Source organism: Pseudophryne corroboree, chromosome 1 (genome assembly GCF_028390025.1).
Source record: "Pseudophryne corroboree isolate aPseCor3 chromosome 1, aPseCor3.hap2, whole genome shotgun sequence".
Classification (NCBI taxonomy): Eukaryota; Metazoa; Chordata; class Amphibia; order Anura; family Myobatrachidae; genus Pseudophryne; species Pseudophryne corroboree.
Window position 1 is genome coordinate 527,099,426 of NC_086444.1, and position 26,494 is coordinate 527,125,919.

The 26,494-nt window shown below is 47.9% G+C and overlaps 1 protein-coding gene across 2 annotated transcripts in view; it reads left to right on the forward strand.

Moving 5' to 3' along the window:
• UHRF2 (ubiquitin like with PHD and ring finger domains 2) overlaps window positions 1-26,494 on the forward strand; it is a 212,280-nt gene that overhangs the window by 152,309 nt on the left and 33,477 nt on the right. For both annotated transcript variants that reach the window (XM_063913996.1, XM_063913995.1), the window contains exons 5-6: window positions 7,603-7,712; window positions 16,863-17,049. In XM_063913996.1, coding sequence (XP_063770066.1) covers window positions 7,603-7,712; window positions 16,863-17,049 — 297 coding nt within the window. The remainder of the gene's footprint in view (window positions 1-7,602; window positions 7,713-16,862; window positions 17,050-26,494) is intronic.

Consider the following 26,494-nt stretch of genomic DNA (forward strand, 5'->3'; position numbering starts at 1 on the left):
GAGGGGTTTGACACTTTGCCTCATGATGAGAGCCTGACTCTACTGCAGCATATCCAGGATGCTGCTAACTTCATGAGTGAGGCAATCAAGGAGATAGGCCTCATTAATGCCCATTCCTCGGCTATGGCGGTCTCAGCTCGCAGAGCTCTGTTGCTGCGACAGTGGACAGCAGATGCTGATTCCAAAAAAGGCATGGAGAACCTGCCCTTCACGGGGGATGCCCTGTTTGGGGAGGAATTTAACAAGTGGATTTCGCAGAGGCTTCAGTTCATGGGGATGATACTGGACACTGCATCTCAGAAAGTATTCTTCCTTATGGACAAAGCCTTGACGATTCAGGCTATGGTCCACTCTGCTCAGGCCCCGCAAGATCTCGGTGCACCTTTGCATCCGACTGCTAGGTAATATGGTGGCACTCCAGTACAGCAGGTTCCATGCCCGTCCGTGCCAGCTAGATCTGCTGGACAAGTGGTCGGGGGCTCACTTGCATATGCCCCAGAGAATATCCCTGTCGCTGAAAGCAAGGATCTCCCTGTTATGGTGGCTACAAGTCTCTCACCTTGTGGAGGGTTGGAGTTTCAGAACCCAGTCTTGGACTCTGTTGACAACGGATGCGAGCCTCCGCGGTTGGGGGGCTGTGACCCAAGGGGCTCAGTTACAAGGGAGGTGGTCGAGTCAGGAGTCTTCTCTTCCGATAAATGTTCTGGAACTTAGAGCGATTTACAATGCCATTCTACAGGCCTCCTTTCTCCAACATCAAGCCATACACGGCGGTGGCGTACATAAACCGACAGTGAGGAACAAAAACAGGGCCGCAATGTGAGAGGTGTCAAGGATACTCCACTGGGCAGAAGCCAATGCAAGGGCCATATCGGCCATATTCATTCCAGGAGTGGACAACTGGGAAGCAGATTTCCTCAGCAGGCATGACCTCCATCCGGGGAAATGGGGCCTTCACCCTCAAGTGTTTAAATAGCTGGTTCAACGGTGGCGCTGCCCGCTGATAGACATGATGGCTTCTCGTCTCAACAAGAAGCTGCGTCGCTACTGTTCCAGAATGAGGGAGTGGCTTCGGCAGTGGACACTGACGGCGCTGTGGACTTACCAGTTCATCTGTCTGTTCCCTCCGATTCCTCTCATTCCTAGAGTTTTAAAAAGACTCAAAAGGGAAAACGATCAAGCAATTCTAATTGCCCCGGATTGGCCTCACCATGCCTAGTATGCGGACCTCCTGACCATGTCCCTCGAAGAGCCATGGCCTCTACCTCTTCTCATGGATCTTCTTCAATAAGGGCCGTTCATCTATCCAGACTTACTGCGGCTATGTTTGACGGCTTGGAAGTTGAGAGGGAGTTTCTAGCCAGAAAGGGTCTTCCCTCCAGGGTTATCTCGACTATGGTACAAGCCCAAAAGGTAGTCACGTCGAAGCATTACCACCGTATCTGGAAGAAATATGTTTCTTGGTGTGAGGGTAGAAAATATTCTACTGTGGAATTTCAACTTGCCCGTTTTCTGCTCTTCCTGTAAGCAGGCGTGGATATGGGCCTATGTTTAGGCTCCATCAAGGTTCAGATTTTGGCTCTATCCATATTCTTCCAGAGGCAGCTGGCTGTAATTCCGGAGGTACAAACGTTCTTAAAAGGTGTCCTTCGCATTCAACAGCCCTTTGTCCCTCCCACGGCTCCGTGGGATCTCACTGTATTTTCCGACCTTTCTCCAATCGGACTGGTTTGAACCTTTACACAGGGTGGACTTCAAATATCTTGGAAGACTGTCATGTTGCTGGCATTGGCTTCTGCGAGACGTGTGTTGGAATTGGGGGCCTTATCCTGTAAGAGCCCTTATTTAATATTTCACGAGGATAGGGCAGAGCTCAGGACTTGCCCACAGTTTTTGCCGAAAGTGGTGTCGGCTTTTCACATTAATCAACCGATAGTGGTTCCGGTGATGTCGGACACATCTGTTGCTCCAAAGTCCCTGGACGTGGTTCAGGCTTTGAGGATTTACGTCAAAAGGACAGCTCGTCACAGGAAGTTTGACTCTCTCTTTGTCCTTTACGACGCTATCAAGATTTGATGTCCTACCTCCAAGCAGTCCATTGCTCGTTGGATCAGGATGACTATCCAACAGGCTTATTCTTCGCTGCTGAGTTCTACTCGGGCCCACTCCACTAGGTCGGTGGGTTCTTCCTGGGCGGCTTGGCCTTACAGTTGTGCCGAGCTGCTACTTGGTCTGGTTCAAACACATTTGTGAAGTTCTATGAGTTCGATACCTTGGCCGGTGAGGACCTTCAGTTTGGTCAGGCGATTTTGCAGGGGTCTCGGCACTCTCCCACTCGTACTGGGAGCTTTGGGTCTTTGGGTCTTCCCCATGGTACTGATACCATCCCAGTATCCCCTAGGGCGTTGGAGAAAATAGGAATTTAATACCTATCTTTCTCGTAGTCTGTAGATGACACTGGGCGCCTGCCTCAGTGCTTCGTGTTTCCTGCTTATGTGATTGTAATTGTTTCTTGGTTGGGTCTGCTGTTGCTGTCCCTGTTCCTGTTCTGGTTAGTGTTGCAATCCTTTATTACTGTTGTGTGTTGGTTCGTTACCTCACCGCTATTGTCAATTTTCTTTCTCTCAGAGTATGTCCATCTCCTCGGCCACAGTTTTCCTAGACTGAGTCTGTAGGAGGAGCCAGCAGACACTGAAGATTTCTTTAAGTGCCTGGGTCCAATGGACCCAATCTATACCCCATGGTACTAATACCATCCCAGTATCCCCTACGGACTACGAGAAAAGGAGTTACCGGTAGGTATTAAATTCCTATTTTCACCTACACTCCTATATAGGTGTGGAACAGAAAGGACTTGAATCAAGCAAATAGATAATTACCACATTACTGTAAAAATTGAAAAACTAGGGTCCAAAGCCTCCAAATTTGTAACCCCTTCTCCATTTCAGGGATTAAGATGATCTCGGATTTATGCTGGGATGCAAATAAACTGGTATATACACCACAGGAAAAAGTGAATATTTTCGCCTCCACGGTGTCTGGAGACTTATTTTGTGACAATCTCATGGGTTTTTTCCAGGTTTTTATTGCATTTTTATTTACATATTTTGTGTCAGATGCCTAATTTTTGTTTTTCACAGCTCCCAATTACACGCATGTGAGCATACCTGTGTGTCTTGTTTATTTTTTTCCATATTTAATTTTTAAATAAAGCAGCCCCTTAGATGTATTAGCAGCCCCAGATAGGGCAAGTTAAGTTCGGATGGGTTCGGTACAGTACTAAGCAGGACTTTGCAGTGAATTTTTTGTTATTGAGCCCCTGCCCTAGTGGAGCTTACCACTCTACAGTCAAATAATTTCATACTATAAGTAGGACTGTGGGAGGAAGCAATGCCAATCTCTGTGCCCACAGCATGCCTCAACCTGGCAAGCCAGATATTTTCCAGGCTGTGAGCCACCATGAGACTCCATATAGGGCCTTATTCAGTTACTGTTTGTGCCTCACAGGAGCTCCTGGCCCATCTAGTACTGCAATGCAATGGAAAGCTGATGCAATGCAAGATCTCTGAAACGCTGTTCTTCTAACACGGCGAGATCATACGATAACCCTACACAGCCCTTAGGAAAAGAACCCTGTACAACAAATGCGCATCTTGTAAATAAATAATCCCAAAATGTGGAACATCAATAATAAATCAAAATGAAGGTTGACTAATTGGAGCCATTCATTTGAGTGAGTCCCTAACATGAAATAATTGAGAAGAACCTCTCTCTAATGCTCCGGCAGAAAATCTCTTTTACCTCTCCGGCAGTTGCGCTGGATTATGATTGTCTCTTCTGAGCCACACTGACTGTGGCCACAAATGTGATCTCTCCCCACTTTATTAAAAAACACTTAGTCAAAATAGCAATTTCCATTTCCACCTTTGTGGCTATGTTTTCACAGATCTGTTTGATGTTGAAGCTTGTTTCGTATCTGCTCTAGGCTTTAATTTAAACCTAGGTTCAATTACAGCAGCACTCCTGGAAAATTACACAGCACAGCAGACAGGCAATAGCACCCCATGACTTAAACATCAGTGGAGCAGCACCCCTGGACTGATAGGGCAGAGGTGCAGCACCCCTTGGCTGATAGGGCAGAGGGCAGCACACCTGGACTGATAGGGCAGAGGGGAGCACCCCTGGAATGATGTGGCAAAGAAAAGACGTGCAAGATGGATTGTCCTTGGGCCCCTCCCACCCACCCTTATGTTGTATAAACAGGACTTGCACACTTTAGCAAACCAGTCATGTCAGCGACAGGGTCTGCCACACGACTGTGGCCGAAATTATTGGTTTGTTTGGGCCCCCACGAAAAAAGAAGCAATTAATCTCTCCTTGCCCAAACTGGCTCTACAGAGGCAAGATGTCGTCCTCATCCTCTGATTTCACCCCCCCCCCCCCCTTCAGTGTTTACATCCTCATCTTCACAGATAAATAATATTCATACAAACCACATAATTTAGTTGTCAGTGGATTGCTTACGCTATTACCCAAAGTTTCTGAACTTGATTCGCTGCAGGTGACGTATAAGGGAGGATGTTCCTAGGTGGTTATCGTCCTTAGCCCTACTTATTATGGATTGACAAAGGCAACAGATGGCTTGACACCTGTTTGTCCGGATTCATGGATAAATAATTCCGCACCGAAGAGGTGGCTTTTTTGGTATTTTACCCAGGCATGACTGGGCTTTTTCATCCCATGGCCAACAACTGTCTCCACTTGTGCCTTATTCTAACAAACCACATCACCATCAGAATCCTCATCGTCCGCATCCTCCTCTGCGCCAGCTACACCAATATTCTCCTCACCCTGGTGTACTTCTACAGTGACATCCTCAATCTCAATATCAGCAACTGGACTGGCAGTGCTCCTCCCAGCACTTACAGAGGGCATGCAAATGGTGGTAGGAGCCTCCTCTTCCCATACAGTGTTGCAAAGGTCAGGCCTAGACATCGCAACCGTGGACAGTGCCAGCACCCCTGTATTTTCACAACACCCCTGTAATTTTACAGCATACAGGACCAGTGTACTTTTATTTTAACTAGAGCACCCCTGTATTTTTACAGCATACAAGACAGGGCCAGTGTACATTTATTTTCACTGCACCACACAATTTTTACAGCATACAAGACAGGGCCAGTGTACATTTATTTTTTTACTGCACCCCTGAATTTTTACAGTAAACAAGACCGGGCTAGTGTATATTTATTTTAACAGCACCCTAGAATTTTTACAGCATTAAAGACAGGGCCAGTGTACATTTATTTTCACTGCACCCCAGAATTTTTACAGCCAGCACCCCTGTATTTTCACAGCATACAGGAGGACAGTGCCCCTGCCCCCTGTACAACACAGTGACAGCCAGTACAGCAGCACCCATGTACAGCTGCAGCACCCCTTACAGCACATGAAACACCAGTGACAGCCAGGACTGCACCTCTAACAGCACAGGAACACCACAGTGACAGGAACAACACCCCACCCGACGCCACCACCCACAGAGAGACAGACAAAATGGCGGCGACGTGCGGCTGTTTATATGGAATTCAAAGCCCGCAAGAATCCGACAGCGGGATGATGACGTTTTGCCTCGTTCTGGCTTCCGAGTCTGGCGGCAAGTCCCGAGCCGGACTCTGACCCGGACTCTGAACGTAAAGGGGGGGGGGGGGGGGGTTGGAGGAACCTAACCCACTCATATCTAGATAGAGTTACTGAAACAAGATAAAGAGAGACTGCTGAGCACATTAGTCTTTCAGTTATCTGATATGTTTTTAAAATCCAGTTGAAAAATAGATTGGAGGATTCTAAACCATGGACATTAACATTTTCTTTTTACAAATATTGTTACATTTCCGGTTTCTCCTGTACAGCTGTTTTGGAGCGCGAAAGTGAACACACAAAGGATGTATAAAACCCTCCACTTGTGTGAATTGGCTAGTAAAGACATGCATACACTGATTTGCTGCAATGTGCTGTCCCTCCAAGCAGTAATGTGTAGATGTGGTGTATGCACAGTACAGAAATACCGCCTCTAGACTTTCTTTCTGGAACATATTTTTCCCCTCCTGTGTTTTCCAGGATTGGGAGTTGAATTTCTTTATGCTACGTGGATTTGATTGTTGCTGAGGTGCTGTGTTCTCTCACTGGCTTTAGTTCAGAGTATGTCATATGTTGTCAGCAGGAGATAACATGAGCCTGTGCTGGGTATATAAACATTGTAAAGCACATGTGTTTGTGTGTACTCCAAGGAGAGGCACTTCCTGATATTGCCTTTGTTCTTCTTGTTATAGCTGAGATAGTAACATATGTATCTCATGTCACCATTATAATATCTGCACTGTCAAAACACTTGATAGACATTTGTTTCTAAACTTGATGTAAATACGCTCTGTATAATAACTACATTACTGTATAGGAAGAATACATGTTAAGCTAAATGTAGACAAAATATCACAATAGTTGTGCGGAATGTCCTTATGTTTCTCAGTTTGCAGCCATATGACATGAGTACCAGGTGTTGTACAATGCTCCCAGAGCACTCATGAGTTTGAATTGCCACATAATCTCTATCTTGAATTGAGTTTTAGTTACAGTGTAGTATTCATTGTAAATTGGCAATATATGAACTTGGAATTATGTGAAAACTGCTATTCTTTTTTTTTTTTTTTTTACACCGGTGGTTAAGATAAATACGCCAGCCTTATTTAAGATTTTAAGATGGTTACATTCTGGTGTTGCTGGAGGTGGGGGCAGGGAGAGGAGACTACCAAAGACACAGCATTTAAAATTAGATTGAAGTTAACGTGCATCGTGTAACAACTGTTTCTTCATGTGACACTGGGAGTGAATTGAGAACTCACCATTGAATCACTTGTGTTAACTTCAGTGAACCTATATAAATGGAAGGTATAGCATCTAAATGTAAGGCCAACTGCACGGGTGTGGTATGTAAGGTCGATGGTAAGTAGGTCAACAGTGGTTAGGTCGACCACTATTGGTCGACGGGGATGCTAGGTTGACAAAGTCTTTAGGTCGACACAAGGTTTTTGTTTTTTTGGAGTCGCTTTCTCTGCGCAGTGACCGGGAACCCCAATTAGTGCACCGTGTCCCCTCGCTTCGCTCGCCATGCTTCGCGCAGGGTGCCTCGCTCTACTACCGCTGTGTTCGGCACAGGTTACTATTCCCAATCGTAGTCCGCGTGGCTCGTTATGTATGAAAAAGTTCAGGAAAAGAAAAAAAATTTGAAACTCATGTCAACCTAGACCACTTCTACCTAAAGACCCTGTCGACCAATAGTGGTCAACCTAACCATTGTCGACCTAGAGACCGGATCCCCTCCTGCACTCCCCCCTCAGGTGGTAGTGGGTATGGGGATAATTGAATCCAATATTTTCCATCACATACCCATTTTCATTACCGGCGTTAAAACAAGGAACGGATATTAAAAAAAAAAAAAAAAAATATTCCCAGAGATTACTCATTTATTATATGATATGCCCCACTTTGATCATTTCAGTATACTAGCAGTTTTATACATATGCATTTATTTATGTGTTTCAGGGCTGCTGGTGATGCTATTAATGACTGTAAGGTTACTTTTCTTGAAGAAATATACAAGATAGAAAAGCCTGGAGCATATCCTTTGTCATCTGGTGATGGAGATTTTAAAAGTATGTTGTGGTTTTTTTCTTCTTTCAATATCTACAAATGTTATAACGGAGTCTATACATGAGGACGGGAGCTATCATGGTCAGGAATGAATATGCCCCACAGAAGCCATACTCTTCCCAGTGTTTAGGGCAGCGTTTTTCAACCGCTGTGCCGCGGCACACTAGTGTGCCGCGAGCGGTTGCCAGGTGTGCCACTGCCCGCCGCTGACATCACCCACCGGAAATGCCCGCCGCCTGTCAGAGGTGGATGCCGCTGCCATCACTCGCTGCCTCGGCCAGCGATGTCCTCTTCCGCAGGCAGACCTATGGTGACGTGCGTGACTCATAGGTCACGCACGTCACGTAGCCCTGCCACCCGCCTGCTGCTGCCGGAGTCTCCGTCCCTTCTCAGCGTTAGTCACTGCTCTTGCCACAGACTGAGAGGGAGAACTCTTTTTTATGTACAGCAGCAGGGTAAATTAAATGAATGATGTTTTTATTTGTGTGTGTAATTACTGTGCGGGGGAAGGGGGGAGTAGGAAAGAGAGGGAGGCAGGCTATGTGTGCTATTACTGGTGTGGGGGCTGTGTGTGGTATCACTGGGGGGGGGGGGGGAGAGGCAAGCTGTGTGTGGTATTACATGGGGGGGCAGGCTACAGAGTGTGTGGAATTACTGGGGGGGGGGAGGGGTGGCGAGCTGTGTGTGGAATTGATGGGGGGGGGGACTGTGGAATAATATGGGGGGACAGTTTGTAGGTTTACTGGAAAGGGGGAGGGGGAGGTGAGGCCAATGAGTGGAATTACTATGGGGAGCAGTGTGTGGAATTAATGTGGGGGCCAAGGTGTTTTATTACTGCAGGGACTGATGTGCTTTATTACTTCTGGTGGCCAAAGTTCTTTATTAAAGTAGGGACCAATGTGTTTTATTACTGTGGGGGCCAATGTGCTTTATTACAGTGAGGGTGAAAGCATTAGTTTTATTACAGTGTTGGCTAATATATGTTGAGATTTGTAATTATATATTATATTTGATTTTAAAAAAAAAAAACTGATGGTGTGCCTTGCCAATTATAAAATCTTTTTCAGTGTGCCACGGGTTTAAAAAGGTTGAAAATCACTGGTTTAGGGAATACAGGGGTCTATTCAGGAAGCAGTGAAGAAGTGAGCCTGTGGAGAAGTTGCCCATGACAACCAATCAGCATTCAAGTAACATCTATAATTTGCATACTATACAATTATACAGAGCAGCTGATTGGTTGCCATGGGCAACTTCTCCACAGGCTCACTTCTCCACTCTTTTCACTGCTTCATGAATAGACCCCACAGTGCATTACTTTTTGAGTGTAGGTTTAGCCGTACAGCTCAGTACAGTTAAAAACATCCAAAACGAGGTAGCAAAAGTATGATATATCTTTGGTGGATGTGATGCAGTGAAATTTACAGTCTGAAAATGGTGTTAGACCGCTGTATCCTGTGGGTTTCAGGTTGCAGATTTAGCTGGCAGAGGGTTCCCCGGCAGTGGCTGCCGCACATGCGTGGTCAGTGGGACTGCGAATGTGCAGGAGCCACAACAGCACACTGAGCACATTGCAGGGATGGACTCCTTTTGGAGCCCCTGTTCCTGTGGTTACTTTGTAATACATCTGGTCATAAGAATTGTATCCTGCAATGTGATTTTGGGTGCTAATATCGTGCCCAAATTGCATGGCAAATGCAATTCTTAATCGGTTTTACACAGGGAAGTGCCAAAAGTCACGGAATAGATGCCTACTATCGGGTTGGGGCTGTGAGACCGGCGGTGGGGATCCCAGAGGTCAGCATACCGCCACCGGGATCCCGACCGCAGAATGCTGGGGAAGGGGGTGGGCGCATCAGGGCCACTTGCGTACTCGCTGTGCTCACCACGCAGCGGGCTCGGTGGCTTGCTGCGCTCGCCACAGGTTCTGTTCCCATTCTCTGTGGGTGTCGTGGACACCCACAGGTGGGAATAGCCTCTGGTAGTCAGCATGCCGACTGTTGGCCATTAGATCGCTCGGGATCCCGGCGTCTGCATGGTGACCGCCGGGATCCGGAGTGGTGGTCACATGACCGTATCCCCTCCTATCGTGTAGCCTGGTGAAGTGCAGCAGTTCGACGTGGCATTGATTCCACAAGCGAATGGAAGACCTCTGGAGAGATGTTAATCCCTGGATAGCTTCCTAGAGCTCCCTGATAATTGTAGGTGAAGAATCTTTGGTGCAAAGAGACCTTTCCACCACATCCCATAAATAATCAATTGGGTTCATGTTGAGAGAAAGTGGTGGCCACACCATTCATCGCAACTCTCCAGAATGCTCGTCGAACCGGTTCTGGACACAGTGCATTATCCTGCTGAAATATTCCTTTGTTGTGGGTATACATGAAGTCAATGAAGGGTTGCATCATTGCCTGGTGGTTGCCAGGCAATGATGTGTTCAGGTGGACCAGTGGACCCAACCCATGCCACATAAACACACCACTATGGAACCACCACCAACCTGCACATGCCTTGTGAACAACTGGGGTCCATGGCCTCATGTGGTCTGCGCCACACCTGAACCCTACCATAAGTCTGAAACAACTAGAATCGTGACACATCGAACCACATATTGCCAGGGGCGAGCTGGTGGGTCTTCTCCTCCCATATCCCACAGATGCTAAAGAATGCAGCACTGGCCTGCTGAGATATAGGCCTGGTACCTACTGCATTGAATATAGATGTTATTTGAGCCAGTGTCGTTTCTGTTATCCTAGACAGTTCTAAAGAGATGCAGCCTCTTGCGATCATTAAGCACCTCTGGTTGGCCACTGCGCTGTCCACGGTGGGTGGTAATGCCAGCCCTTCCATGAGTTATTCCTGGTATACATATGACACTGAGGAGTGTTGAGTGTCCACACAACTAAGGAAATGGAATGTCCCATCTGTCCGACAACCACTGTCATGCCCTGTTCAAGCTCCGATATTTCACATCGCATTATCATGTGCAGCCTAGCCGGTACTGACTCACAAGGAGTCTGATTACAAATGATGCAGGCCTGGCCATTTCCATGACGTTACAGTACAGTGAAGCCACCTGCCATTACCTTTACATACTGCTATCCCATGACTTTTGGCACTTAAGTGTAAGATGTTCACTGTGTTGTGTGAAGGTAGATTTTTCTAGTATGACTTGGGAGGAGATGTATCAAACATTTCAGAGAGAGAGAAAAAATGGAGGATTTGCCCAGAGCAACCAATCAGCTTTTGTCATTTTCTCTTACGTCCTAGAGGATGCTGGGGACTCCGTAAGGACCATGGGGTATAGACGGGCTCCGGCAGGAGATAGGGCACCTAAAAAGAACTTTGACTATGGGTGTGCACTGGCTCCTCCCTCTATGCCCCTCCTCCAGACCTCAGTTAGATCTTGTGCCCAGAGGAGAATGGGTGCACTGCAGAGCTCTCCAGAGTTTTCTGTGGAAAAATAATTTTGTTAGGTTTTTTTATTTTCAGGGAGTCCTGTTGGCAACAGGCTCCCTGCATCGTGGGACTGAGGAGAGAGAAGCAGAGCTGGCTTGTAAAGTTGGGCACTGCTTCTAGGCTACTGGACACCATTAGCTCCAGAGGGAGTCGGAACACAGGTCTCACCTGGGGTTCGTCCCGGTGCCGCGCCGCCACCACCGTCCTCACAGATGCTGAAGATAGAAGCCGGGTGAGTATTGAGGAAAAGACTTCAGGCGGCAGAAGACATCAGATCTTCATGAGGTAAGCGCGCAGCGGTAAGCTGCGCGCCATTGCTCCCAGTCACACACACACAGCAGGCACTGAAGGGCGCAGGGGGGGGCGCCCTGGGCAGCAATAAACCTCGATTTGGCAATAAATAAGGTGGATTAGGCTGGGGGACAGTAAATCCGCGGACCCCCGCCATTTTATTAATATATGATGAAGGGACCGAAGCCCGCCGTCGGGTGGGCGGGGCTTGATCCTCAGCACTAACCAGCGCCATTTTCTCCACAGAGGCTACATGAGAAAACGCTGGCTCCCTGTTCTCTCCCCTGTTGAGCTTCACAGGTTGGAAATAGGAGGAGGGGGGCACTTTGGCGACGCAGTGAGTGGAGATTACGATTATAAACATATAAAAGCGCTATCTGGTTGTATATTCCAGTGTTTTTAAGCGCTGGGTGTGTGCTGGCATACTCTATCTCTCTGTCTCTCCTAAGGGCCTGGTTGGGGTTTTGTCCCCTTATAGGTAAATCCCTGTGTGTGTGGGGTGTCGGTACGTGTGTGTCGACATGTCTGAGGCGGAAGGCTTCTCCAAGGAGGAGGTGGAGCAAATGAGTGGTGTGTCCCCGTCGGCTGTGCCGACTCCTGATTGGATGGACATGTGGCATATGTTGCATGTAAGTGTGGCATCTTTACATAAAAGGCTTGATAAGGCTGGTTTAGTTGGGACATCAGGCGGTCAATCCTCAGATTGGACCGACTCACAGGGCCCGTCGGGGTCTCAAAAGCGTCCCTTAACACAAGACACTACTACCGACACGGATTCTGATTTCAGTGTCGACTATGACGAAGTAAAATTGCACCCTAGGGTGACTAAAACCATTCAGTGTATGAATGTGGCAGTAAGGGATGTGTTGCATATTGTGGATGAACCCTCAGTCCCAGACACAAGGGTACACATGTTTAAGGAAAAGAAACAGATTATTAATTTTCCCACATCACATGAATTAAATGAGTTCTTTGGAAAAGCTTGGGAGACTCCGGATAAGAGACCGCAGATCCCCAAAATAATTTTTATGGCATACCCTTTCCCTAAGCAGGACAAGGAGATTTGGGAATTACCCCCCACTGTGGACAAGTCCCTGACGCGCTTATCCAAGAAAGTGGCGCTACCGTCTCCTGACACAGCGGCCCTTAAAGACCCAGCAGATCGCAGGCAAGAAACTACCTTAAAGGGTATTTATTCTCATACGGGTACTGTGCTAAGACCAATGATTGCGTCGGCATGGGTGTGTAGCGCAATTGCAGCTTGGACAGATGAGCTGACAGATCAAATTGATACTATGGATAAAGGACACTATATTCCTAACTCTAGCCCATATAAAAGACGCAGTCTTATTTATGAGGGATGCTTAAAGGGACATTGGATTGCTAGCTTCTAGGGCCAATGCCATGGCTACCTAAGCGAGAAGATCCTTATGGACTCGCCAATGGACGGGTGATGAGGATTCCAAAAAGCATATGGAAGTACTACCCTATAAGGGGGATGTATTGTTTGGGGATGGGCTGACGGACCTGGTTTTCACAGCTACAGCAGGTAAATCAAATTTGTTACCATATATTCCCCAACAGCAAAAGAAAGTAACACCCTATCAGATGCAGTCCTTTCGGTCGCACAAGTCCAAAAGAGGTCGGGGATCCTCTTTCCTCGCCAGAGGTAAGGGCAGAGGCAAGAGAGCACCTGCTGCGGCAGGTGCCCAGGAACAAAAGTCCTCCCCGACTTCTCCAAATCCCACAGCATGACGCTGGGGCTCCCCTGAGGGAGTCCGCACCGGTGGGGGCACGTCTTCGACTTTTCAGTCAGGCCTGGGTCAGTTCGGACCTGAATCCCTGGGTGTTGGAAATAGTTTCCCAGGGTTACAAACTGGAATTCGAGGAGGTGCCCCCGCTCCGATTTTTCAAATCGGCCCTACCAGCTTCCACATCGGAAAGGGATGTAGTGTTAGCTGCAATTCAAACACTGTGTATACAGCAAGTGATAATCAAGGTACTCCTGCACCAGCAGGGAAGAGGTTACTACTCAACCCTATTTGTGGTCCCGAAACCGGACGGTTCGGTCAGACCGATTTTGAATCTGAAATCCCTAAACTGTACATAAAAGATTCAAATTCAAAATGGAATCACTCAGAGCGATAATAGCCAACATGGAGGAGGGGGGAGTTTATGGTGTCTCTGGACATAAAGGATGCGTACCTTCATGTCCCCATATATGCCCCCCATCAGGAATACCTGAGATTCGCTGTACAGGATTGTCGTTACCAATTTCAGAAGTTGCCGTTTGGACTTTCCACGGCCCGAGGATTTTCACCAAGATAATGGCGGAAATGATGGTGGTCCTGCGCAAGCATGGTGTCACAATTATCCCATACTTGGACGATCTCCTGATTAAAGCGAGATCAAGAGAGAAATTGCTGAGCAGTGTGGCGCTCTCTCTGAGAGTGCTCCAGCAACACGGTTGGATTCTAAATCTACCAAAGTCACAGTTGATTCCGACAACTTGACTGCCGTTCCTAGGTATGATACTAGATACGGAACAAATGAAGGTCTTCCTCCCAATAGAGAAAGCCAAGACATCCAGAACATGGTCAGAGAACTGCTAAAACCGAAAAGGGTGTCAGTTCACCAATGCACTCGAGTTCTGGGGAAAATGGTGGCGGCCTACGAGGCCATTCCCTTCGGAAGGTTCCATGCAAGGACTTTTCAATGGGACCTTCTGGACAAGTGGTCCGGGTCCCATCTGCATTTACATCGGAAAATAACTCTGTCCCCAGGAACCAGAGTGTCCCTCCTGTGGTGGTTGCAAAGTGCTCACCTGCTGGAGGGTCGCAGGTTCGGGATTCAGGACTGGATCCTGGTTGCCACGGATGCGAGCCTCCGAGGACGGGGAGCGGTCACACAGGGAAGGACTTTTCAGGGTCTTTGGTCAGACCAGGAGTCCTGTCTACACATCAATGTGTTGGAACTCAGGGCCATTTACAACGGCCTTCGACAAGCGGAGAGTTTTCTTCGAAACCTACCGGTTCTGATTCAATCAGACAATGTCACAGCAGTGGCTCATGTGAACCGCCAAGGCGGGACAAGAAGCAGAGTCGCGATGGCGGAAGCCAGGAGGACAACTGGGAAGCAGACTTCCTCAGCAGACACGATCTCCATCCAGGAGAGTGGGGACTTCATCAAGAAGTCTTTGCAGACGTAACACGTCTTTGGGGAACTCCTCAAATAGACATGATGGCGTCATGCCTCAACAAAAAACTTTGGAGGTATTGCGCCAGGTCTCGGGACCCTCAGGCAGTAGCAGTAGACGCACTGGTAACACCGTGGGTGTTCGAGTCGATCTATGTTTCCTCCTCTTCCTCTCATCACGAAAGTGTTGAGGATCATAAGACGAAGAAGAGTACAGACGATACTCGTTGTCTCAGACTGGCCTCGAAGGGCCTGGTACTCGGATCTACAAGAGATGCTCACAGGAGACCCCTGGCCTCTTCCTCTGAGGGAAGACCTGTTGCAGCAGGGGCCCTGTGTATTTCAAGACTTACCGCGGTTACGTTTGACGGCATGGCGGTTGAACGCCGAATCCTAGCAAAAAAGGGGATTCCGGAAGAGGTCATCCCTACTTTAATAAAGGCTAGGAAGGAGGTGACGATAAAACATTATCACCGTATCTGGCGAAAGTATGTGTCTTGGTGTGAGACCAAGAATGCACCTACGGAAGATTTTCATCTGGGTCGTTTTCTCCACTTTCTACAGACAGGAGTGGATATGGGCCTGAAATTAGGCTCGGTTAAGGTACAGATTTCGGCCCTCTCGATTTTCTTTCAGAAGGAATTGGCTTCTCTTCCAGAAGTCCAGACGTTTGTAAAGGGAGTGCTGCACATCCAGCCGCCTTTTGTGCCTCCAGTGGCACCATGGGACCTGAACGTGGTATTAAAGTTCCTAAAATCACACTGGTTTGAACCGCTTAACAAGGTTGAGTTGAAATTTCTTACTTGGAAGGTTGTCATGTTGTTGGCCTTAGCATCAGCAAGGCGAGTGTCAGAATTGGCGGCTCTCTCACACAAGAGCCCCTACTTGATTTTTCATGTGGATCGAGCTGAATTGAGGACACGTCCGCAATGTTTGACTAAAGTGGTTTCTTCGTTCCATATGAATCAACCTATTGTGGTGCCTGTGGCTACCGGTGACCTGGAGGATTCCAGATCCCTAGACGTAGTCAGGGCCTTAAAGATTTATGTAGCCAGGATGGCTAGAATTAGGAAAACAGAGGCTCTGTTGGTCCTGTATGCGGCCAATAAGATTGGCGCTCCTGCTTCGAAGCAGACTATTGCTCGCTGGATCTGTAATACGATTCAGCAGGCTCACTCTACGGCTGGATTGCCGGTACCAAATTCGGTTAAGGCCCATTCCACTAGGAAGGGTGGGCTCTTCTTGGGCGGCTGCCCGAGGCGTCTCGGCTTTTCAACTTTGCCGTGCGGCGACTTGGTCGGGGTCAAACACTTTTGCTAAATTGTACAAGTTTGATACCCTGGCTGATGAGGACCTAGCGTTTGCTCAGTCGGTGCTGCAGAGTCATACGCACTCTCCCGCCCGATTGGATGCTTTGGTATACACCCCATGGTCCTTACGGAGTCCCCAGCATCCTCTAGGACGTAAGAGAAAATAAGATTTTAAACCTACCGGTAAATCTATTTCTCCTAGTCCGTAGAGGATGCTGGGCGCCCGTCCCAGTGCGGAAACTCTGCAAGACTTGTATATAGTTGTTGCTTACATAAGGGTTATGTTACAGTTGACATCGATCTTGGACCGTTACTGTTGTTGTTGTTCATACTGTTAACTGGTTATGTATGTTCCAGGTTACATGGTATGATTGGTGTGGGCTGGTATGAGTCTTGCCCTTGGATTGCTAAATCCTGCCTTGTATTGTCCAGCTCCTCTGGGCACAGTTCTCTAACTGAGGTCTGGAGGAGGGGCATAGAGGGAGGAGCCAGTGCACACCCATAGTCAAAGTTCTTTTTAGGTGCCCAATCTCCTGCCGGAGCCCGTCTATACCCCATGGTCCTTACGGAGTCCCCAGCATCCTCTAGGACGTAAGAGAAAATGATAAAAGCTGATTGGTTGCTCTGGGCAAATCCTCCATTTTTCCTTACGGAGTCCCCAGCATCCTCTACGGACTAGGAGAAATAGATTTACCGGTAGGTTTAAAATCTTATTTTATATACTCTGCTAGAAGCTTATTGGTTACTATGGGCAACTTTTCCCTGTTGATTCTTCTCCCCTAAGTATGATTTTGCCTTAATTACTTATGCTCCTAGATTATCTTTTGTAGTTGCATACTGACTGTCATGCTATATATAACATAACTTACTGTAGGTCCTAACCGAAATGTCCTCTTACAGGAAAAAGTGGCCCAGAATGTAAGCACTGCAAAGCAGACCCAGATTCAGAATGCAGGTTCTGCTCTTGTTACTTGTGTGGGGGAAAGCAGGATGCCCACATGCAGCTTCTGTGTGATGAATGCAACATGGCTTATCACATATACTGCCTGAATCCCCCATTACCCAAGATACCAGAAGATGAGGATTGGTATGTATGATGAAGCATAGACCATATTTGAGGTTTGCTGTGTTTTCTAGAAGTGCTTTAATATTGTTGCTGAAAGCAGACTATTCCGCTATTCCAGCTAAATGCCTACATACTGCAGTGTTGCTACATGTTTTCCTGTGCAGTAATAATATGCTTAATGGTTTTATCCCTAGAACATCAACTGTATCATATTTGCTTCAAGAGTTTCCAAGAACTCTACATCAACAGTACTTTCCTGATACACCTCTCCTGATGTTTACAAACTGATACATGTATTCTACCCTCTGGTGGACTATACATGCATTGCAGGCACTAGAGCGCTTTTTGAATACAATTTCCAAAATAACCACACTGTTTTTAGCTGGGAAATCTTATGAAAAGTTATAATAAGAATAACGTTTGTATTCAGATTTCAATCTGAATATTTACTGGATTGCATTAAATTTGATACCACAGGTTTATATGGTCATTTATCAGTGAATCCCCAAATGTTTTTATGCATACCACAATACCAAGTTTATTGTTTTGATTATGTATTATTTATTAACAATTACTTTTATAGCACCAGCATATTCCATTGCACTTTACAATTGGGAGCAAAACAGTAGTAAACCAAGACTGGTAATAACAGACAGAAAATAGTTTAGAGGGCTCTATAGGGAAATAGGTATTGATACACAAGGAAAGGGGCTACAGTATTGCATATTGGTCCAGCCAGATAGCACAGGGTTTTGGTGAGCTGTATGATCTAGTTACAGCAATGTTAGCCTAAGGTCAGTGGCAGAATCATCACTGTGAGGGTGTGGACCCCACCCAGGTGTCAGCCTCCACTGCAGTGACTGGTGGCTGAGTGCCGCACTGTGACATTCTTCTGCAGAATCCAGCTCCTGTCAATGAGGACGAGCCATCAGTGCAGCCACAGTCTCCGGAAGCAACCCAGCTACTGTGTGAACGATGGGCACGCCCCCGGAGTGACATAATCAGGTTCTCCCCACGAGGCCAAAACCCAAGATTGAGGAACACGGGGGCTTCCTGCAGGGCCATGCCTCTTTCAACTAGACCACTTCCCCCTTTTCAGGAACGTGTTGCAGGCTAAATTATGCAGATCGGGTGTCACCAGACCCAGTGACGCCTCTGGTTAATGGTATATGTACGTGTAGAAAACAAAATATTGAAAGTTGTGTGGACTGTACAGAGGGCAAGTAATTGGGTAGAATAGCATACAGATGTTACATGGGTGGTTCTGGAATTTGATAAGCTTGTCTGAAGAGGTTAAACTAATTAATATATTTAAAGTGGAAAGATACTCGTATGTAAAAGTAAAACCTTTAGAGGTACCTCCTGATGTAAGATTGCACGGTGTTGTTCATTTATCAACAGGTGAAAGTCCACAGTGATGCCAACTTTGTGCAATCACTTCACGTGTGTACTGTGGGAAATGTAAAGTCTACCTATTCCTAAACAAGGACAGAAACAGTTTTCTCTGACGTCCTAAGTGGATGCTGGGACTCCGTAAGGACCATGGGGAATAGCGGCTCCGCAGGAGACTGGGCACAACTAAAAGAAAGCTTTTGGTCTAACTGGTGTGCACTGGCTCCTCCCTCTATGACCCTCCTCCAGACCTCAGTTAGAATCTTGTGCCCGGCTGAGCTGGATGCACACTAGGGGCTCTCCTGAGCTCCTAGAAAAGAAAGTATATTTTAGGTTTTTTATTTTCAGTGAGATCTGCTGGCAACAGACTCACTGCTACGAGGGACTAAGGGGAGAAGAAGCGAACCTACCTGTTTGCAGCTAGCTTGGGCTTCTTAGGCTACTGGACACCATTAGCTCCAGAGGGATCGAACACAGGGCCCAACCTCGATCGTCCGGTCCCGGAGCCGCGCCGACGTCCCCCTTACAGAGCCAGAAGCATGAAGATGGTCCTGAAAATCGGCGGCAGAAGACTTCGGTCTTCAACAAGGTAGCGCACAGCACTGCAGCTGTGCGCCATTGCTCCTCATGCACACCTCACACTCCGGTCACTGATGGGTGCAGGGCGCTGGGGGGGGGGGCGCCCTGAGCAGCAATATTAATACCTTGGCTGGCAAATAATCACAATATATAGTCCCAGAGGCTATATATGTGAAAAATACCCCTGCCAGGATCCATAAAAAAGCGGGAGAAAGTCAGCCGAAAAGGGGGCGGGGCTATCTCCCTCAGCACACTGGCGCAATTTTTCCCTCACAGCTCCGCTGGAAGGATCGCTCCCAGGCTCTCCCCTGCAGTTTCAAGCTACAAAGGGTAAAAAAGAGAGGGGGGGCACTAAATTTAGGCGCAGCAATATATATATATATATATATATATATATATATATATATAAGCAGCTATAAGGGAAAATCACTCAGTTATAGTGTTTATCCCTGTGTTATATAGCGCTCTGGTGTGTGCTGGCATACTCTCTCTCTGTCTCCCCAAAGGGCTTTGTGGGGTCCTGTCCTCTGTCAGAGCATTCCCTGTGTGTGTGCGGTGTGTCGGTACGGCTGTGTCGACATGTTTGATGAGGAGGCTTATGTGGAGGCGGAGCAGATGCCGATAAATGTGATGTCACCCCCTGCGGGGCCGACACCTGAGTGGATGGTTATGTGGAAGGAATTACGTGACAGTGTCGACTCCTTACACAAAAGGTTTGACGACATACCAAATATGGGACAGCCGGCTTCTCAGCCTGTGCCTGCCCAAGCGTCTCAAAAGCCATCAGGGGCTCTAAAACGCCCGCTACCTCAGATGGCAGACACAGATGTCGACACGGATACTGACTCCAGTGTCGACGACGATGAGACTAATGTAACTTCCAATAGGGCCACACGTTATATGATTGAGGCTATGAAAAATGTGTTGCACATTTCTGATGTTACCCCAAGTACCACAAAAAAGGGTATTATGTTTAGAGAGAAAAAACTACCAGTAGTTTTTCCTCCATCTGAGGAATTAAATGAAGTGTGTGAAGAAGCGTGGGCTTCCCCCGATAAGAAACTGGTAATTTCTAAAAGGTTACTAATGACGTACCCTTTCCCGCCAGAGGATAGGTCACGTTGGAAAACATCCCCTAGGGTGGATAAAGCGCTCACACGCTTGTCAAAGAAGGTGGCACTACCGTCTCCGGATACGGCCGCCCTAAAGGAGCCTGCTGATAGAAAGCAGGAGGCTATCCTGAAGTCTGTATATATACACACACAGGTATTATACTGAGACCAGCTATTGCTTCAGCATGGATGTGCAGTGCTGCAGCTGCGTGGTCAGATTCCCTGTCGGAAAATATTGATACCCTAGACAGGGACACTATAATGCTAACCGTAGAGCATATTAAAGACGCAGTCTTATACATGAGAGATGCACAGAGGGATATTTGCCGGCTGGCATCTAAAATAAGTGCAATGTCCATTTCTGCCAGGAGAGGGTTATGGACTCGGCAGTGGACAGGTGATGCAGATTTTAAAAGGCACATGGAAGTTTTGCCTTATAAGGGTGAGGAGTTGTTCGGGGATGGTCTCTCGGACCTCGTTTCCACAGCAACAGCTGGGAAGTCACCATTTTTACCCCATGTTCCCTCACAGCCAAAGAAAGCACCGTATTATCAGGTACAGTCCTTTCAGCCCCATAAGGGCAAGCGGGTTAAAGGCGCGTCCTTTCTGCCCAGAGGCAGAGGTAGAGGGAAAAAGCTGCAACATACAGCTAGTTCCCAGGAGCAAAAGTCCTCCCCCGCTTCCTCCAAGTCCACCGCATGACGCTGGGGCTCCACAGGCGGAGCCAGGTACGGTGGGGGCCCGTCTCAAAAACTTCAGCAATCAGTGGGCTCGCTCACGGGTGGATCCCTGGATCCTTCAAGTAGTATCTCAGGGGTACAAGCTGGAATTCGAGACGTCTTCCCCCCTGCCGTTTCCTCAAATCTGCCTTGCCAACAACTCCCTCAGGCAGGGAGGCAGTACTAGAGGCAATTCACAAGCTGTATTCCCAGCAGGTGATAGTCAAGGTGCCCCTACTTCAACAAGGACGGGGTTACTATTCCACAATGTTTGTGGTACCGAAACCAAACGGTTCGGTGAGACTCATTTTAAATTTGAAATCCTTGAACACATATATAAAAAAATTCAAGTTCAAGATGGAATCGCTCAGGGCGGTTATTGCAAGCCTGGACGAGGGGGATTACATGGTATCACTGGACATCAAGGATGCTTACCTGCATGTCCCCATTTACCATCCACACCAGGAGTACCTCAGATTTGTGGTACAGGATTGTCATTACCAATTCCAGACGTTGCCGTTTGGTCTATCCACGGCTCCGAGGGTATTTACCAAGGTAATGGCCGAAATGATGATACTCCTTCGAAAAAAGGGAGTTTTAATTATCCCGTACTTGGACGATCTCCTGATAAAGGCGAGGTCCAGGGAGCAGTTGTTGGTCGGGGTAGCACTAGCTCGGGAGGTGCTACAACAGCACGGCTGGATTCTAAATATTCCAAAGTCACAGCTGGTCCCTACGACACGTCTACTGTTCCTGGGGATGGTTCTGGACACAGAACAGAAAAAAGTTTCTCCCGGAGGAGAAGGCCAAGGAGCTGTCATCTCTAGTCAGAGGCCTCCTAAAACCAAAACGGGTGTCGGTGCATCACTGCACGCAAGTCCTGGGAAAAATGGTAGCTTCCTACGAAGCAATTCCATTCGGCAGGTTCCATGCAAGAACCTTTCAGTGGGACCTGTTGGACAAGTGGTCCAGATCGCATCTTCAGATGCATCGGCTGATAACCCTGTCTCCAAGGACCAGGGTGTCTCTGCTGTGGTGGCTGCAAAGTGCTCATCTTCAAGAGGGCCACAGATTCGGCATACAGGACTGGGTCCTGGTGACCACGGATGCCAGCCTTCGAGGCTGGGGGGCAGTCACACAGGGAAGAAACTTCCAAGGACTATGGTCAAGTCAGGAGACTTCCCTACACATAAATATTCTGGAACTGAGGGCCATTTTCAATGCCCTAAGTCAGGCAAAACCCCTGCTTCAAAACCAGCCGGTACTGATCCAGTCAGACAACATCACGGCAGTCGCCCATGTAAACCGACAGGGCGGCACAAGAAGCAGGACGGCGATGGCAGAAGCCACAAGGATTCTCCGATGGGCGGAAAATCACGTGTTAGCACTGTCAGCAGTGTTCATTCCGGGAGTGGACAACTGGGAAGCAGACTTCCTCAGCAGGCACGACCTCCATCCGGGAGAGTGGGGACTTCATCCAGAAGTCTTCCAACTGATTGTAAACCGTTGGGAAAGGCCACAGGTGGACATGATGGCGTCCCGCCTAAACAAAAAGCTAGAAAGATATTGCGCCAGGTCAAGAGACCCTCAGGCGATAGCTGTGGACGCTCTAGTGACACCGTGGGTGTACCGGTCGGTTTATGTGTTCCCTCCTCTTCCTCTCATACCAAAGGTACTGAGGATAATAAGGAGAAGAGGAGTAAGAACTATACTCATTGTTCCGGATTGGCCAAGAAGAGCTTGGTACCCGGAACTTCAAGAAATGATCTCAGAGGACCCATGGCCTCTGCCGCTCAGACAGGACCTGCTGCAGCAGGGGCCCTGTCTGTTCCAAGACTTACCGCGGCTGCGTTTGACGGCATGGCGGTTGAACACCGGATCCTGAAGGAAAAGGGCATTCCGGAGGAAGTCATTCCTACGCTGATTAAAGCTAGGAAAGAAGTGACCGCAAACCATTATCACCGCATTTGGCGAAAATATGTTGCGTGGTGTGAGGCCAGGAAGGCCCCAATGGAGGAATTTCAGCTGGGCCGTTTTCTGCACTTCCTACAGTCAGGGGTGACTATGGGCCTAAAATTGGGTTCCATTAAGATCCAGATTTCGGCTCTATCGATTTTCTTCCAGAGAGAACTGGCTTCACTACCTGAAGTTCAGACTTTTGTTAAGGGAGTGCTGCATATTCAGCCCCCTTTTATGCCTCCAGTGGCACCTTGAGATCTCAACGTGGTGTTGGATTTCCTAAAGTCACATTGGTTTGAACCACTTAAAACCGTGGAATTGAAATATCTCACGTGGAAAGTGGTCATGTTGTTGGCCTTGGCTTCGGCCAGGCGTGTATCAGAATTGGCGGCTTTGTCATGTAAAAGCCTTTATCTGATTTTCCATATGGATAGGGCAGAATTGAGGACTCGTCCCCAGTTTCTCCCTAAGGTGGTATCAGCCTTTCATTTGAACCAACCTATCGTGGTGCCTGCGGCTACTAAAGACTTGGAGGCTTCCAAGTTGTTGGACGTAGTCAGGGCCCTGAAAATTTATGTTTCCAGGACAGCTGGAGTCAGAAATACTGACTCGCTATTTATCCTGCATGCGCCCAACAAGTTGGGTGCACCTGCTTCAAAGCAGACTATTGCTCGCTGGATCTGTAGTACGATTCAGCTTGCACATTCTGCGGCTGGACTGCCGCATCCTAAATCAGTGAAAGCCCATTCCACGAGGAAGGTGGGCTCTTCTTGGGCGGCTGCCCGAGGGGTCTCGGCTCTACAACTTTGCCGAGCAGCTACTTGGTCGGGGTCAAACACATTTGCTAAATTCTACAAGTTTGACACCCTGGCTGAGGAGGACCTAGAGTTTGCCCATTCGGTGCTGCAGAGTCATCCGCACTCTCCCGCCCGTTTGGGAGCTTTGGTATAATTCCCATGGTCCTTACGGAGTCCCAGCATCCACTTAGGACGTCAGAGAAAATAAGAATTTACTCACCGGTAAATCTATTTCTCGTAGTCCGTAGTGCATGCTGGGCGCCCATCCCAAGTGCGGATTGTCTGCAATACTTGTATATAGTTATTGTTTAACTAAAGGGTTATTGTTGAGCCATCTGTTGAGAGGCTCAGTTATTGTTCATACTGTTAACTGGGTATTGTATCACGAGTTATACGGTGTGATTGGTGTGGCTGGTATGAGTCTTACCCGGGATTCAAAATCCTTCCTTATTGTGTCAGCTCTTCCGGGCACAGTATCCTAACTGAGGTCTGGAGGAGGGTCATAGAGGGAGGAGCCAGTGCACACCAGTTAGACCAAAAGCTTTCTTTTAGTTGTGCCCAGTCTCCTGCGGAGCCGCTATTCCCCATGGTCCTTACGGAGTCCCAGCATCCACTACGGACTACGAGAAATTGATTTACCGGTGAGTAAAATCTTATTTTTCTCTAACGTCCTAGAGGATGCTGGGGACTCCGTAAAGACCATGGGGATAGACGGGCTCCGCAGGAGACATGGGCACTTTAAGAAAGACTTTAGATCTGGTGTGCACTGGCTCCTCCCTCTATGCCCCTCCTCCAGACCTCAGTTTGATACTGTGCCCAGAGGAGATGGGTGCACTTCAGGGAGCTCTCCTGAGCTTCCTGACAGAAAGTATATTTGTTAGGTTTTTTATTTTCAGGGAGCCTGCTGGCAACAGACTCCCTGCATCGAGGGACTGAGGGGAGAGAAGCAGACCTACTTCTGTGAGTTTCAAGGCTCTGCTTCTTAGGCTACTGGACACCATTAGCTCCAGAGGGATCGGTACGCAGGTATCACCCTTGCCGTCCCTCCCAGAGCCGCGCCGCCGCCGTCCTCGCAGAGTCGGAAGATAGAAGCCGGGTGAGTATGAGAAGAAAAGAAGACTTCAGAGGCAGCAGAAGACTTCATGATCTTCACTGAGGTAACGCACAGCAGTAAAGCTGTGCGCCATTGCTCCCATACACCTCACACACGGCAGTCACTGTAAGGGTGCAGGGCGCAGGGGGGGCGCCCTGAGCAGCATATAGACCTCTTTTTGGCGCAGATAAGTATATATACAGCTGGGCACTGTGTATGTGTGTGTGTGTTTATATATATATATATATATATATATATATATATATATATATATATATGAGCCCCCGCCAAATTTAGATATTTTAAGCGGGACAGAAGCCCGCCGCTGAGGGGGCTGGGCTTCTCCCTCAGCACTCACCAGCGCCATTTTCTCCACAGCACCGCTGAGAGGAAGCTCCCCGGACTTTCCCCTGCTTATACCACGGTAGACAGAGAGTTTTAAAGAAGAGGGGGGGCGGGGGCACAAAATTAGGCGCATCTTGTTTATGTAAACAGCGCTATCTGGGTAAACATAAAATTATTGTGGTTTTTTTCCTGGGTCATATAGCGCTGGGGTGTGTGCTGGCATACTCTCTCTCCAAAGGGCCTGGTGGGGAAACTGTCTTCAGATAAGAGGTTCCCTGTGTGTGTGTGTGTTGTGTCGGTACGCGTGTGTCGACATGTCTGAGGTAGAAGGCTCACCTAGGGAGGAGGGGGAGCATATGAATGTAAGGTCTCCGTCGGCGGTGCCGACACCTGACTGGATGGATATGTGGAATGTTTTAAGTGCTAGTGTGAACTTATTGCACAAGAGATTAGACAAAGCTGAAGCTAAGGAACAGTCGGGGAGTGAACCCACGTCTGTCCCTATGTCGCCGGGACCTTCAGGGTCTCACAAGCGCCCACTATCCCAAATAGCAGACTCTGATACCGACACGGATTCGGACTCCAGTGTCGACTACGATGATGCAAAGTTACAGCCAAAAGTGGCTAAATGTATTCGATATATGATTATTGCAATAAAAGAAGTGTTGCATATCACAGAGGAACCCCCTGTCCCTGACACGAGGGTACACATGTATAAGGGAAAGAAGCCTGAGGTAACTTTTTCCTCCTCGCATGAGTTGAACGAATTATGTGAAAAAGCGTGGGAATCTCCAAACAAAAAACTGCAGATTCCCAAAAGAATTCTTATGGCGTATCCTTTCCCGCCAACGGACAGGATACGGTGGGAATCCTCCCCTAAGGTGGACAAAGCATTGACACGCTTGTCAAAAAAGATAGCGCTGCCATCACAAGAGACGGCTACCCTCAAGGATCCTGCTGACCGCAAGCAGGAGATTACCTTGAAATCCATTTACACACATTCTGGTACATTACTCAGACCGGCAATTGCGTCGGCCTGGGTTTGTAGCGCAGTAGTAGCATGGACAGATTCCTTATCGACGGAGATTGAGACCCTAGATACGGATACCATTTTATTGACCCTAGGCCATATAAAGGATGCTGTCTTATATATGAGAGATGCTCAAAGAGACACATTAGTTTACTGGGTTCCAGAATAAACGCTATGTCAATCTCTGCTAGACGAGTCCTCTGGACCCGGCAGTGGACAGGTGATGCCGACTCAAAAAGACATATGGAGGTTTTTTCCTTACAAGGGTGAGGAATTGTTTGGGGAAGGTCTCTCGGACCTGGTCTCCACAGCTACGGCAGGTAAATCAAATTTTTTGCCTTATGTTCCCTCACAACCTAAGAAAGCGCCACATTATCAAATGCAGTCCTTTCGTTCAAATAAAAGCAAAAGAGTGCGTGGATCGTCCTTTCTTGCTAGAG